Source organism: Kwoniella europaea, chromosome 3, assembly GCF_036810445.1.
Source record: "Kwoniella europaea PYCC6329 chromosome 3, complete sequence".
NCBI classification, from domain to species: Eukaryota; Fungi; Basidiomycota; class Tremellomycetes; order Tremellales; family Cryptococcaceae; genus Kwoniella; species Kwoniella europaea.
This window is the reverse complement of record NC_089489.1, coordinates 581,307-596,033: the sequence shown is the minus strand read 5'-3', so window position 1 is coordinate 596,033 and position 14,727 is coordinate 581,307. Positions and strand designations below refer to the sequence as shown.

The following is a 14,727-nucleotide window of genomic DNA, read 5'->3' as shown; positions in this document are numbered from 1 at the left end:
CCTAATTCTTATTCTATATAGATAATCTTTTGAATCGAAAAAAGCAAAGACTTCAACATGACTATCCAAAACTCCAAACTTTTCCAACCTCTTAAAGCTGGATCACTCGATCTCAAACATCGAGTCGTCATGGCTCCATTAACTAGATTTAGAGCTGAAAAGGGTACCGGTGTACCTGGTGAATATGCTGCAGAATATTATTCTCAGAGAGCTACTGGTGAGTTCATCGCGACCTCCCTGTCCTTGACGACAATTCGCTAACTTTGGACATTTGTGCAGATGGTGGTCTAATCATCACTGAGGCCACGTTCATCTCTGACGCTGCGAGGGGATATGATGGTGTACCAGGTATTTATACCAAAGATCAAATTGCAGGATGGAAGAAGATCACCGATGCTGTACATTCCAAAGGTGGAAAGATCGTCTGTCAATTATGGCATTTAGGGTGAGTCAATATTATACGTTCTTGCTGCTCAAGCCAAGCTTTAATTGACCATTGCATTCTCCTTTGTTTATGTTTATGAAGCCGAGTCGCCAACCCACAAGTAGCACCTGTCATCTACGCTGCTTCTGACATCCCGGACCCGACTGCCGAAGGTCCAAAACCCACCTTACACGTTATGACCGAACAGGATATCGATAGGACAGTAGATGAGTATGCCCATGCTGCTAAGGCTGCAATTGAGGCTGGGTTCGACGGTGTAGAGATCCATGGTGCTAATGGATACGTGAGCAATACAACCTCTTAATTTCTCGTTTGAGGTATGAAAGAATGATTACTGATAATTTCACGGTCATTGTTGTTCCGTGGTTACATAGCTTCTCGATCAATTCGTAAGTTCATCTTGGATAACTTCGCTGTAGAGTCTGTACTGACGAACAACACTTGAATTCAGCTCCAATCAGTATCCAACCAGCGAACAGACCAATATGGTGGCTCGCTCGAAAACCGATTCCGATTCCCTCTGCGAGTCCTCAACGCTGTTTGTGAGGCGGTAGGTCCAGAAAAAGTCGGAATCAGGATGAGTCCATTTGGTAGATTCCAAGGAATGAGGGAAGAGAAACCATTGGACACTTTCATCCCTTGGACCAAAACTATCGTCGAGGCTCAACCTAAATTAGCCTATATCCATGCGATCGACTCTCGAACTGCGGGAAATAGCGATGTACCCCCTGAGGAGAGGGTCAAGGAAGATACTCTTGATGACATCCGACGAATCACCACTGAGGCTGGAATCACTTTCATGGTAGCTGGTGGATATGCTGGTGACCATGGATATCCAAAGGAACATGCGGATAAGTATGATGATTTGATTGCATTTGGACGATATTTCATCTGTAAGTTGGCTTCCCTGACATTCCATCAAATATACCAGATAGAATATATCACCTATCTGCCATATAGGGTATACCAGAAACTGACAAGTGAACTTTGTTTATCATAGCCAACCCTGATTTACCCTCTCGACTCAAGAATGATTGGCCCTTGAAGAAGTACGACCGAGATACCTTCTACAGTCCTGGACCTAAAGGATACGTTGATTTCCACGAATACCAAGCGATCGCCCAGGACGATGCTGCTCATCCCAAATGAAGATCGGCGAAGCTATAGAGACGCCAAGAGAAGTAACAGATAGAAGGCTGTAGATTATTGTAAGAGTCGAAAGATAGATAATAGAGGATTAAACCATTCAAGAGTCAATGGCGGCGCGTACAGTAGACGTTAGATCGTGTAAATACCTTGCTTCTGTATCACATGTTACTAATCCCCATGCATTGCAATCTTTTGGCTGTAAGATAAGGCAAGCAAACTCGCTTGAAGCGGCGTATCGAGGAAATACTTGAACACACGTTCATTCCACTCTTTCCAACCTGCCAATCTGCCATTTGCCGTTTTATGAGTCAACGGCGCCCCGCACTGAGACCATGATAAAGTACACCATACAACGCGACTGACTGACCAGGAAAAACATGAAAAAGGATTGATAAGATATCTCAGTCTGGCATCCATCTCGTGAGAAGGCGACTGCATCCATACATAGTCTCCAATTCGTATACATCTCTTTTCGCTCGGGGCCCATGCGCATATCAATACTATCAGAACTAGTCTATCAACCAGCTTACTCTGGTCTGGGATCTCTTCAAGAATGAACGACGTCAGCTCTTCAGCGGGACCCTCACGTCCTCCTCATCGACTCTCACCTTCTCCTAATCCTCAGTCATCATCTTCACCCTCCTCGCAGTCGACCACGCCAGATGTCCCGCCGGCCTATGACGATGCGTCAGATATACCTTACAGAGCTAAAGCGAAGCGCGAAGACGATGAAGAAGAAGAGGGAGAGGCATTGATATATGCCCGTCAGAATCAAGATGAAGGTGATGTAGGTGTGGTAGGGGTGGAACCAGGTCATGAGAGTCATAGACATGCAACGTTGGAGATGAAGAAGGCTTTGTGGTGGAAGAACGTCATTATAACGGGGATGTTCATCTTATCTTGGTGAGTTTAGTGAAATCTACGGTTCAACTTGATCGTGGATCCCCTTGTACCTCTTTCGGGAAACGACTCTCAATTGATGGGACGTATACCGATACTGAAAGTATGTGCTGACTCTCCCTCGACTAGGTATACATTCGCTACTCTATTATCACTATACAATAAATGGATGTTCTCGCCAAATTACTATGGGTTTAGTTATCCCTTATTTGTCACCTGCTGTCATATGGTGGTACAATACGGTCTAGCAGCTTTGATACGAGTCACATTTGCGGATAGGTTCAGACCGAAGGAGAGACCGACGAGGAAGGAATATGTGTAAGTTGCTAGTATTGTGACTAAACTAGACCGACAAGATGGAAAGCTGACGCTGACTACTTGGTCTATAGAACTAAGATCTTACCTACCGCTGCTGCTACGGGAGGTGATATAGGATTATCAAACCTCAGTTTGAAAACTATCACCCTCAGTCTGTATAGTAAGTTGTTGAATGCACGCTTTCCATACACTGCTAAAATCCGAGCTTACATCCTATCTATGGCTCATAGCAATGTGTAAATCCTCTACACTCATCTTCGTACTTCTTTTCGCATTCACATTCAAACTCGAAGCCTACTCCCTCCGACTCATCTCAGTGATCACTCTAATATCATTCGGAGTGTTCTGTATGGTCTTCAATACTACCGCGGTATCGATCCCAGGAATCATAATGGTGTTCACCGCGTCTGGCTTGGGAGGATTACGATGGGCGTTAACGGAATTGGTCATGCACAAAAAAGGAATGGGCCTAAGTAATCCTTTTGCGACCATCTTCTGGCTTGCGCCCTTGATGGCTGTCACATTGGCGTTAGTCAGTATGGTAGTCGAAGGTTGGTTTGATATCTTGTCGAGCGATTTCTTCGTGGGGTTTCAGGCTATAAAGACTATGGGAGTGATTGTTTTACCAGGAGCAATAGCTTTTGCCATGGTCGCTAGTGAATATTTGTAAGTGACCAATCCCATTATCCTTCCCACACCGAACGATTGATCACTGATGTAATGAGCAATATTTTAGTATCATCCAACGAGCTGGTGTGGTGCCACTTTCGATCGCTGGTATATTCAAGGAAGTCTCGACGATATCCATCTCCTCTTGGGTATTTGGAGATCAGTTGACTGGTCTGAACATCATCGGTGTGGTAATTACAGTGTGTGGTAAGTCGTCAGCTTACATTCTCTTCTTTTGTATGGCTAAGCTGATTGTACAATCTCAGGTATCGCCTTGTACTCGTACCATAAGTACCAGAAATCCATGGCGTCCACAGTCGAATTAGACGCTTATGGAAAACCTATACCATCTGACGATACTTCACCATTGATTGGATCGGACTCTCATCGATATACTTCAACATCTCAGAATGATAATGAACATGAAGACCGGGAGATTATCGATCGACAATCGGCAGAAGTCCCTTTGACTCAGCTTGGGAAGAACAAGGAGACGGAAGAAGAGAGGACACAAAGGTTAAGAGACGATTTTGAAGGTTGGGACAACAACAACAACAGCGATGATGATTGGAGTGAAGATGAACCGGAAGCAGAGGAGGTACAAAGAAGAAGAGATGAGAGATTGGGGAATGATGTGGGGAGGAAGGATCGTTGGGGTGATTGGTGGGATAAGAAAATATGATAGCTATAGTGATTACCTAGATTAGACTTTTGTGTATATTCTTGCATCTCGGATCTTGATCATGGCCCTTACTGATTACTGTATACATCACTTATTAATCCCAACAGTGCTACATTGCGTCTTTAACCTGGATATAATACTGTACTGACTCACGATGACGTATGTTATCATGAACAGTAAATTTGATAGAGTAGAACCAAGTGTCATTGCAGTTATAGTTGGAGTTGTCTGTCTGCTTCTCTAACCCATCCCCGACTTCTCCGTGACGCTCCTTGAACTGACAGATAAGATCGACACAGCAATTCCGAGAACGTAAGGTAAAAACGTGCGGATATCATCGGAGTGGACAAAGAAAGGATGTGAGCAACGAATGCCGCTCGTCAAAAACGGTGAAAGACGAGTCATCCGCTGTACCTGCGAAGCTGCTGATCATTCGACAAACGCATTCTTCATTCTTGCTCTGACCCCCCGAGATGAAATTCCGAAACACAAAGGATCGTGTGATTTTCTCGTCCAGAACGATGCGTCTGTTGATCGATCATCATCAGCTCTTTTCTTGAGAGGAAATGTATAACAGTCTATAGATTGATCGGGGTCGGAGGACATTTGGAAAATCTAACGAGTTTCTTTTCGGACCTCAATGCGGAGGGAAATAGCTCGCGGGAATGTACAGCTTATTATCGAGTCGAAAATTTCATGAAGATGATGTCGGTATTCAGCTCAGATGTAGGGTATATGAATGAGATGATGTTGCGTATCCCCCTAACCTGGATTTACATTAATGAAAAAAAATCTAAGCAATTCAGCTACAGTCTTTGGACAAATCTTCGAGTGTTTCGATTTGAATTTAGAACGATATCATAACGTTACGTTGGATCGAAAATGTCTAGCAATAATTCCTCACGAGCACCAGTGAGTCTAATTAGGACCTTATACTCACACGGAACGTTAAGTATTTGCATGACATCACACTAACCTTACTGCATTTTGTGGTACCGACTATGGTGTAGAACTTGAGCTTACAAACGAAATTCTCATGTAATCAAGTTTCCTGCAGTTATTATTCGGCCAATGAGAATTCCGCTTGCGGGGGTAAAGATTGTCGATCGGAAGCTGCGACGTGGTATGCCTTCGAAGTAGCCCACAATAGTAGTGATGCGAATGTCTCGGATCAAGCGACTGATGGGACTAGAGAGCCTCCTCCTACGCCTGCTCCAGGAGGGAAATAATTTGAATCACAATCAATGTCTTACGAAGACATGAGTGGATCATCCACTGGTACGGCAGTGATATTATATGAAGGGAATATCACGATGTCATATCTGAAATTGGCAGTTTGAAATATCGTCTTAAATGCAACCTGTGAGCCTAAACACAAAACAGGGTGTCTCGTATACATATCCTTCTAGCACTGTATACGAATGGCACAATATATCACTTCTAGGTCCATGAGAATCACACCTTTCCTGCCTTCTCCCTTAACTCGTATCCGATTTCGTTTTCATATTTATGAATAATCTTGATTTTACAGTAATATTGAAATGCAGGGGGACTGTACATGCACTTCCTTCATATCAAATTAAAATTATCGATCTCTCTAAGCAGATTCTTCAATAAATCGTTCGAGTGGAAGTATGAGTGGTACTATAGGGAGTATGGGTCGTACGAGTGGACCTGTGTCCATGGGATTTACCAGGAAGGTGGAAGAAACGTCTTAATCTCGTTCCGAGACTTGGCCTTTGAGAGTATAATCCACAGTATATCAGCTGTACGTCGTGCGTCGATATGAAACGCTGGAGGTGACGTACTGAGTCGACTTTACACCCATGGAATGAAGTTCATGTTGAGCGTGATTCCTTCCTGCATGGGTAGTTCGAGGATTATTAATTGCCTATATATGTAGTTGTGATGCCATATTCAGCTTTTGCCACCCATCCCGTTTCCTTGGATACATGAACGCGATGAAATTTAAGAGACTCCAACTTACGCTCCTCAATCCCCGAATTCGGTTCTGTCTGTGAGAGGTATGGTGGGTAGTGCGAGTAGTAGTTGTTGAGCCGTACATGATGTATGATGTATGAGTATGTTTGACCAAAGAGTAATTGTTTTTAAATATCGATTGAAATTTTGTTGTGAGTCGTTCGTGGTTGCGCCAGCATCCAGTCTCCTGGTCAGCCATGGTGGCCTTACAGTATATATCTTTCAGCCCTCCATCTCTGATAGCACTTTAACTCTTCCTGCAGACTCTGCTATGACGCAGGATTGACATCATGCATGCTCCTATTCAGTGGAAGTCGTTGTCAAAGGAGGTCGCTCCACCAGATGAGTTCGATCAGTGTTGAAAAAGGTACCATCAATGTATACTATACCATACAGTACACGACTTGAACGTACTCTTTTCGCTGTCCAGAATGTCAGTTTGGATATTCGAACACTTCCTTCTGCATCGTCCGTAAGCATATACGGCGACCTCCCTTCCAAGAGAACCAACACAGTGCAATGCAATAAGACACCACGTATGCTCTATCTCTACCGCGATCCTATGCCTTCTCAAACTCTTTCTTTGCCAGTACCATCTGTCCGTCTAGCTCTTTACTAGCCTCGTCAACCAATTTCTGAACTTCATCCGTACCGTTCGACTTCCTTCCTCCGAGAGGCTTGAAACCGTCCGTTCGAGCCATACGTATTTGCTGCTTGGCAGCTTCGACGGTGTTCGCTAGGGATTTTAGTATCTCGGCACGTTGTTCAGTTGTTGGCCTAGTTTAGGGAACGATTGAGCAAGTACAACTCAGATGGATGAAGTTCATTGACGACCTTGACTCACCTTGAGACAGGTATTTTCAACGTGTTAGCTCCGGTCTTTTGAGGCGATATTCCAGGTAAGTTGGCCTGGTGGATAGCAGATTCCACATGCTTAGTGGCCTAATCGTGGTATATCAGTTGATATCCTTTTCAACGCCTGATTTTGAAATACTTACATCCGTATCCCAAACTTCGACAAACAGTGCATTACCCTTTGTCGTTATGGAAGCTACCGCATTCAAGTGACACTGTCCAGGACTATCCGGTAGTTGTACTCTAACAGAATCAAGTAGAGCTATATCACACCAAGCCACGTCAATACATGAATTTGACGCACCACAGACCATTTGTTAAACGGAAGGAGCGATTGACATACCAGGAGTCACTCTCCCTCGTCCCCTCTCAACACCCTCGAAGATAACTGCCTTAGCCCAATGAACGGCCTTTTCAATCTTCACCTGAGTCTTTTCGAGCACTTCGGCAATCACCACCTCTCCAGCACCTGGATCATCATTCGCTCCTGCTTCGTCATCTTCCACAGCCTTGATCTTCTGTTTGGGAGTCTTGACGTTGGGACCCTTGTTCTTCTTCAGAAATAGAGGAGTCGAGGAGAATGTTCGGATGGTAAGCGAAGATGAGGCAAGGGGCAATATCCGAGCTGGAACGGAAGCAGACGCTGTAGGTCGAGGTACAGCTCGGATGGCGGATCGGACGATGCTGGGACGCATGATTGATGAGGTGCTATATGGAATGCGAAATGCTGATATGGATGAACGAAATTCATAGATTTTTGCATTTGGATATCGTTGACGGAGAGCCAGTCGTACTGCAAGGCACGGTGTTGTCACGTGATAATCCTCGAGGTATCTGAAAAAGTTGGAAGAAGAGCTTTGTTTTGGTGTCCATTTGCCGCCAAATTCTTCGCGACACTCTCTTCATCGCTTTTGAAGCATATTACAGATCGCTACGACAAGACTAGCGTTGACTCAACTCAATCACACCTGACTATATCTTACAACTATATTGACTCAAAATGGCTCGTTTCACATCAATCGGAATGGGTCAAAAGAAATTCGTCCAGTCAGCCGCAGAAGAAGCTCAACAATCGACCGAAGCTGGACCTTCTACCACCCACACTACCCCTAGTGAGGGACAAGCCAGCGCCAGTGGGATCGAGAAGAAGAAGAAGAAGCGAAGGGGGAGGGAAAGGGTGAAAGATGAGACCGGCAAGAGGATAGCGATAGGAGAGAAGAAAGGTCCTGATGCTAAGAAGAGTACTTGGGGGAAGGATGAAGGTATATCCAGTGGGTCATAAGTTTCCGAGTTATAACTTTCCACATCGATCCTCATCTTATAGTTTGCAAGAGTATGTGCTATATGATAGGATGCGTAGGAGACTGACTTATCTTTTGTATGTGTGTTTAGGACGAGTCAAACTATCTGCTAAACATGCTGAAGAAAGACGTCAGAAGAGGAACGAACAGCGAAATGCCAATGTAACCTGTTTCGCATGTCGGGGTGTCGGACATGCGTCGAAAGATTGTCCGAATGTGTTGCTAGGCGCTGCACCAGGGGAAGAAGGAGAAGGAAATGGCGGGATGAAGAGGAAAGGAGGCAAAGCTGGGTCTCAAGTCACAGGAGGTGGGAAATGTTATCGGTAAGTTGCAATCCATCAATTAAACTTAACCCCTTCAACGCTCGTCATAGAGTTGAACGGTCAAACTGATGTATTGATTGTTTGTTTGTTATAGATGCAATTCCAACGATCATTCCCTGCACGACTGTCCTGAACCTATCGATTCTACCAACCCCACGCCGTTCGCAACATGTTACATCTGCCTGGGTACCGGCCACTTATCTTCTGGATGTCCCTCCAACGGCGGGAAAGGAATATATGTCAATGGGGGATGTTGTAAAGTCTGTAAATCAGTCGAACATCGTGCTAAGGACTGTCCCGATGATCCAAGGCGTCAAGCGACTTCCTCGTCGACAGACGGACCTAGTAGCGAATTTAGAAAGAGAGGGGAGATAGTATTAGGTGTAGGTCAAGGTGCCGGAGCGGACGAAGATGATTTCATGGTCGAATCTAGAGAAAATTTATCTAAAGGTTCTAACCAGGAGAAAGGGAAGAGAAAGAAGCATCTTCCAGCAAGGAACAGTGAGAGACCAATGAAGAGATTACGAGAGGTCGATCCGATAACGGGCGACTTGGGCGAAAGGTTACCTGGAGGATATGAAGGGCCGCCTGAGGGTCAGAGAGAAGGTCAACAACAACAGCAGGAAGAGGAGAAATTACCTTTGACAGCTAGGAAGTTGACTGGACAGAAAGGGCAACTACAGCATCAATCTAAAGCTAAGGTGGTATCTTTCTAAGATCGTGTATGTACTATTTCATCACGTTATATGTACAGCATATGCATAATTTCATATGACAGCATTATCGACAACAGCAATGTATCCAAAAACGTCATCAGTGTTAGTTTTCCCAAAGGGATACGAAAATTAAGATGTCAATGTAGTGCTATTCCAGCTTCAATCCCAATTGTGCAACTTCACATTCCAACTCCCATAGATCAGTCTGCAATTTGCCCTTGTACCACCCCGCACCTCGATCGGTAAGATGGGCAGTACAAGCTACACACATAGAGGAATCCCCCGATATCGTTCGAGCTTGGCTTACATCAGTGAGAGATACGATGAGCTTCGATCTAGCATTTTCAAGAGTGGTCGATTCAGCATAAGCATCTTTGAGGTCTTGGTAAGACCTTGCGTGATCTCTTGCTATGGCCATGTTCTTGCATAAAGCCGAATGGGAGGCAAAGTCTTGGTTCTTGAATTGAAGGGAATTCGAAGATGTCGTTAGGATGAGCTGTTTGAGTGTAAGATGCAGTGTTTGTGGATAAGTTGGATTCTGCGGCTGTGTTATCTTCACTGGTCATGTTGTCTACGTTCGTATTTGATGGTGGGAGTATAGATTGTGAAATATGTACAAGCAAGCAGGGTTCAGCAGGTTGAGAGAGAGAGAACTCAACTTCTCTCAGTACGCTTTATATATCTTGTCTCCCCCGACCTTCTGTTCCCCTCGTCCCCTCCCTGTCCCGTCCGTCCGTCCCTTTCTGCGCCCAATTCCTACTTGTGCTATTAGGAGTCAAAGATGATGATGCTATAGCGGACTTTCGTCCCTCCATTTCCATCTCGAATGAATTTATCCATTGTACTCATGTCCAAGTCCCTAAAACGGGAACATACTCAACAAAAGACCATCGAACGAAACGTGATACCGCTTAACAAAGGATTCGAGCTGTTCGGTCTTCGGATCATCTGCGATTCCTTTTGATAGAACAACAACCTTTGTACACAACATTTCGTTACGCCATCCACACATATATTCGTAATCCTATGATACAATCTTCATAACTGCGACACACATCCTCGCACGAAAGCAGATGTGGGACACGAGTAGTCATGTGATTTGATTTGAGGCCAAACCGATGATCAACGGATGATCGAATCGAGTCCTTTCCGATGGGTTTGAGAGATTTGGAATCAGTGAAAATGATGGTGATGACGATCAAAGGAGATAGTTCGCCCGAATTATCATACCACTGGTATTTGCAAGCGTATCGAGGTCCCAACAAATCGAGCTTCGTATGATGAATGGGATTGGAGCATGATTGGGGCGTTTAACTCGATGGGGAGGAACTCGAATTTTCATTCAGATACTCTACAACTAAAGTCTTGGCTTACCAATCGATTGCTTTTGAATGGATACTCGCAGGTCGTGCGATTTGTAATCTTATCATTGATTTGGTCTGCTGATCATTCCAATGAAAAGAAAGGATGATGACATGTAGATCATCATGATCGTCATAAAAACTTTACTCTACTGGGTCTCGTCTCGATCGCTCTGGTTCTTCCTCTCTTTTACCGAATGGTCATAGAGTGCTCCACGGGGATGTTGACGAATACCAGCTGACCATAAATAGACTTTTTCGAAAAAAACATTTATTTTGAATTGCTTCATTTTCAACTCCACGCCTGATACCCAGTAGTCATAAGACCACGATCCACGCGGATGATGTAAGAGCACGAAGCGAACGACGCAGCACTGAATGGAGTACGGTACATTTCGGCGGCTCGTTCCGGAGACCCTCCTGCCCCATTCCCGTTGTCAGGGATTCCCACTCTATTTGAAAATTTAAGCGAAGCCAGCTTACTTCTTCGATCAGGCGCCTACGATAACCTTCTGCTCGAGACCACGTCGGATATGCTTAGCATTTACGCAAATGCAAATACAAATGTTATGCATCTCGTAACGCGTAAACGAGGAACATCGATGATCATTTTGGTCGGTCCTCGGTGGTAATTTTTGGGGTGACCGAATAGGACTATTGGAATGGCAGATGACTTACTGGTCAGGAAGAGGAAGGGACAAGTTGTTTGATCTCGTTCCTCAAACGTTCTAGATCAGTTAATTGCCTGCGCTTCCCGTTCTCTTTGGCTCTTGCTGTCCTGAGAGGACAATCCGACGATTTCAGGTGCATACGATTGGTCAGACGCCGATATCTGTCGCGGCTCGCACGAGCATAGCAAGCATATCCCTGTATCCTGCGGGTCTGTCCGACGTGCACACAAGAAGAAGTTCTCACGCTGATTCAATCCACACCGCCGGCTATTTCGGCTAAAGTATCCGGTTTCAACGTTTTACAACCCTGATTACGAGATTTTCTCATTTTATTTGTATTTGTTCAGTCCCTGTGCACCATATGGTTCTTAGTGATTTAACGCTAACATAGCGCCTCTGACGTGTCCCTCGTCCTCTTGGCCTCCAGGAGGGAGCTAAAAAAATGAAAACAAAAATAAATTACAGTGCCATCAGTTTCCTTTGGATTGTCTGAGCCCCAGTGCGTAGCCCATCCGAGGTTATCCTGGGATCCTGAGTGTTAAGCTTTACCACCTCGGGGCAAGAAGGGGATCCAATTATCTTTTAGCGTTTCGTATGGTGTCCCCCTCCTCCCCTTTGTCCTTCCCCCCAGAACCGATCACCTTTTTGACTACTCGACATGTATATATAGCTCCACTTTTGGGAATCGGTACTAAAATTGTTGCCCCCCGATTCCTTCCTTTGTTTCTCATCTCAACACCGTACTGGAATCTCATTGGATCATCGATTATCAATAACAATAGTTTATCAATATGGCGGAAAAGAACGCTGCTACGAAGACTGAAGATGCTCATCTAGAGAACAGGAATGATTATGTTAATGATGAGCCAGAGTCTACACCTCAAGCCGTTCATGTCATTCATAATCCCCTTAAAGTGAGTCTTCAATCTTCCTTTACTCCCTGCCCAGACCAAAGATAGGAGATTTTATTGTACCGAATCGACTGCCAAGATCTGACGAGCTGATTCTTGGTATTCTCATTAATAGAGGGATAGCTCCGAACAAGTAGTAGCTGATGCTCAAGCATTTGCAAACAACCACAATCTTGGCGAATACGCCGATCTCTTCGGTAGAGCAGCGTTAGTAGCTCGAGATCAACATAACTTCCAGAACATCCCTGGACTCGGCTCGGATGAAGTGGCTGCTCTATTGTATGAACGAGATCACAAATGGCATGGTCCAAGGATTTTGTGGTTTTCCGTTGGTCTTTGTGCCCTTGGTGCTGCTACTCAAGGTAGGTCTTGTTGCTCTCACACTAGCATTTGTTCATACGGTTGACTGATGATCTACTTGACTGTCATCAATAGGTTGGGATCAAACCGGTTCAAACGGTGCGAACCTTTCGTTCCCTCAAGAATTCGGTATCTCAGGCACTGGTGGTGACGAATGGAAAGTCGGTCTGGTAAACTCCATCATTTTCTTGACTGCTGGTCTCATGTGAGTACTCTCGAAGCTTTGATAACCAACTTCCGCAATACATCATCGCTGTGACGATCGCTGATTGTTATGTGCGTGGCGGATCTGATCCCGTTAGTGGCGCTTTCATTACGGATCCTCTAAATCACTACCTTGGTCGACGAGGTGAAATCTTCCTCACCTCTGCTTGTCTTACTGCTACTCCCATCGCTTCTGGTTTCGCCAAGTCATGGCAAGCGTTGTTCGCGATTCGATTTGTCATGGGGTGAGTACTGCCGGATACCCTATGACCCCGCATCCCCACACATAGTAAACCGTCATCTCCTTCCCCTTTACCCTTCTTCGCCTCCAGAGTCTCAGAACCCCTACTGACGCCTTATCATCTACAGTATTGGTATCGGAGCCAAGAATGCGACCGTTCCCATCTTCTCTGCCGAGTTGGCCCCTGCTAGAGTCAGAGGTGCCCTCACTGTGAGTTTCTCGCTCAAATCAATGAATGTCCCATTTCTTCGATATATCTTTCGTTCTAGTTCATAAAGATCGTAAGAGCTCACAAGATACTGTAGATGTTCTGGCAACTGTGGGTTGTCGCCGGTATCTTCCTTGGTTTTGCTGCGAACTGTATCGTCAAAGACACCGGAAGAATCGCATGGAGACTTCAACTTGGTTCCGCCTTTATCCCAGCTTTCATCTTGATGTGTGGTATCTACCTTACTCCCGAATCTCCTCGTTGGTTGATGAAACACAAGAAATACGACAAAGCTTTCCAATCTTTCCTCAAACTCCGAGCTCACCCTATCATCGCTGCTAGAGATTACTACTACTCTTATGTGATTTACCTTGAAGAGATTCACGTTGCTGAGGGATCCAATTACTTTACTCGGTTGAGAGATATCTTCACTGTACCTAGAATCAGAAGAGCCAACTACGGTGCTTCTACTGCCATGCTTGCCCAACAAATGTGAGTAAACCTTCATGTACTCAATACATAGACATAATGAGGACTCAGCTAATACGTTGTATTCCTTAGGTGCGGTATCAACATCATCTCTTTCTACAGTTCTACCATCTTTACCGATGTAGGATATACCGACGATCAAGCTCTCTTCGCCTCTCTGGGTTACGGTGCGGTCCAAGTCATTTTCACCATCCCCACTTTGTTCCTCATCGATACCGTTGGTCGACGAAGATTGTGTTTGATCACTTTCCCTCTCATGTGTATCTTCCTTCTTGCTGCGGGTCTATCTGTCCTCAAGACGTCGGGATCTCAAGCTTCACGAGTCGGTCCAGTAGTTCTATTCGTTTACCTATTCACAATCTGTTATTCCCTCGGTGAAGGTCCAGTGGCATTCCAATATTCAGCAGAAGTATTCCCTACCATCCAGAGAGAACAGGGTATGGCCTTTGTCGTATTCATCAACAACTTCTTTGCCGGTGTATTAGGTCTTACCTTCCCTAGAATGAGAACCGTCATGACCACCACTGGTGCCTGTGAGTCACTATCATTCTACATTCATCTAGATAACTTTGGGCTGACTGTATATGTGTGATGGGCTGCTACAGTCGGTTTCTACGCTGGGTTGAACTTGATCGCATGGTTCATGGTCTTCTGTTTCATCAGAGAGACTAAACAACTCACTCTGGAGGAGCTCGATCAAGTGTTCTCAGTACCAACTTCCGAATACTTCAGACACGAGGCTACAGTGTCAGCACCATGGTTCATCAAGAGATACTTCTTCTTCCAAAAACACTTGCCCAAACCACCTTCAATCATCGCGACTGCTACTTCTTACCCAAGTCACGGTGGTAAATACGTTGATTCTCCAAAGAGATCAGAAGGTGCTGCGGTATAAACGGATTGAAACGAATAGATCTTTCACTTCTTTGGAACTATCATCCTGA

At 45.0% G+C, this 14,727-nt stretch overlaps 8 protein-coding genes across 8 annotated transcripts; 5 read left to right on the top strand and 3 right to left on the bottom strand.

Annotated features, from left to right (window-relative positions):
• Window positions 1-57: 57 nt before the first annotated feature.
• Window positions 58-1,594, top strand: V865_008092 (uncharacterized protein; the record flags this gene model as incomplete). Its single annotated transcript, XM_066231831.1, has 6 exons — window positions 58-217; window positions 280-445; window positions 527-728; window positions 820-834; window positions 897-1,338; window positions 1,446-1,594. 6 exons carry the CDS (start codon window positions 58-60, stop codon window positions 1,592-1,594), a joined length of 1,134 nt encoding a protein of 377 aa, XP_066087928.1.
• Window positions 1,595-2,147: 553 nt separating this feature from the next.
• On the top strand, window positions 2,148-4,163 carry V865_008091 (uncharacterized protein; the record flags this gene model as incomplete). Its single annotated transcript, XM_066231830.1, has 6 exons — window positions 2,148-2,497; window positions 2,624-2,812; window positions 2,884-2,972; window positions 3,043-3,478; window positions 3,549-3,688; window positions 3,748-4,163. The coding sequence occupies 6 exons, from the start codon at window positions 2,148-2,150 to the stop codon at window positions 4,161-4,163; spliced, it is 1,620 nt and encodes a 539-aa protein (XP_066087927.1).
• An 882-nt stretch (window positions 4,164-5,045) lies between these two features.
• V865_008090 (uncharacterized protein) lies at window positions 5,046-5,392 on the top strand (the record flags this gene model as incomplete). Its single annotated transcript, XM_066231829.1, has 2 exons — window positions 5,046-5,075; window positions 5,174-5,392. 2 exons carry the CDS (start codon window positions 5,046-5,048, stop codon window positions 5,390-5,392), a joined length of 249 nt encoding a protein of 82 aa, XP_066087926.1.
• A 381-nt stretch (window positions 5,393-5,773) lies between these two features.
• On the bottom strand, window positions 5,774-6,228 carry V865_008089 (uncharacterized protein; the record flags this gene model as incomplete). Its single annotated transcript, XM_066231828.1, has 3 exons — window positions 5,774-5,900; window positions 5,972-6,054; window positions 6,151-6,228. The coding sequence occupies 3 exons, from the start codon at window positions 6,226-6,228 to the stop codon at window positions 5,774-5,776; spliced, it is 288 nt and encodes a 95-aa protein (XP_066087925.1).
• Window positions 6,229-6,703: 475 nt separating this feature from the next.
• V865_008088 (uncharacterized protein) lies at window positions 6,704-7,693 on the bottom strand (the record flags this gene model as incomplete). The annotated part of the gene is made up of 4 exons (XM_066231827.1): window positions 6,704-6,920; window positions 6,988-7,085; window positions 7,142-7,260; window positions 7,342-7,693. The coding sequence occupies 4 exons, from the start codon at window positions 7,691-7,693 to the stop codon at window positions 6,704-6,706; spliced, it is 786 nt and encodes a 261-aa protein (XP_066087924.1).
• A 305-nt stretch (window positions 7,694-7,998) lies between these two features.
• On the top strand, window positions 7,999-9,338 carry V865_008087 (uncharacterized protein; the record flags this gene model as incomplete). The annotated part of the gene is made up of 3 exons (XM_066231826.1): window positions 7,999-8,269; window positions 8,391-8,622; window positions 8,717-9,338. The coding sequence occupies 3 exons, from the start codon at window positions 7,999-8,001 to the stop codon at window positions 9,336-9,338; spliced, it is 1,125 nt and encodes a 374-aa protein (XP_066087923.1).
• Window positions 9,339-9,486: 148 nt separating this feature from the next.
• On the bottom strand, window positions 9,487-9,904 carry V865_008086 (uncharacterized protein; the record flags this gene model as incomplete). Its single annotated transcript, XM_066231825.1, has 2 exons — window positions 9,487-9,788; window positions 9,898-9,904. 2 exons carry the CDS (start codon window positions 9,902-9,904, stop codon window positions 9,487-9,489), a joined length of 309 nt encoding a protein of 102 aa, XP_066087922.1.
• Window positions 9,905-12,161: 2,257 nt separating this feature from the next.
• Window positions 12,162-14,678, top strand: V865_008085 (uncharacterized protein; the record flags this gene model as incomplete). Its single annotated transcript, XM_066231824.1, has 8 exons — window positions 12,162-12,284; window positions 12,397-12,643; window positions 12,717-12,846; window positions 12,944-13,090; window positions 13,215-13,296; window positions 13,392-13,786; window positions 13,856-14,316; window positions 14,389-14,678. 8 exons carry the CDS (start codon window positions 12,162-12,164, stop codon window positions 14,676-14,678), a joined length of 1,875 nt encoding a protein of 624 aa, XP_066087921.1.
• Between the last annotated feature and the right edge of the window lie 49 nt (window positions 14,679-14,727).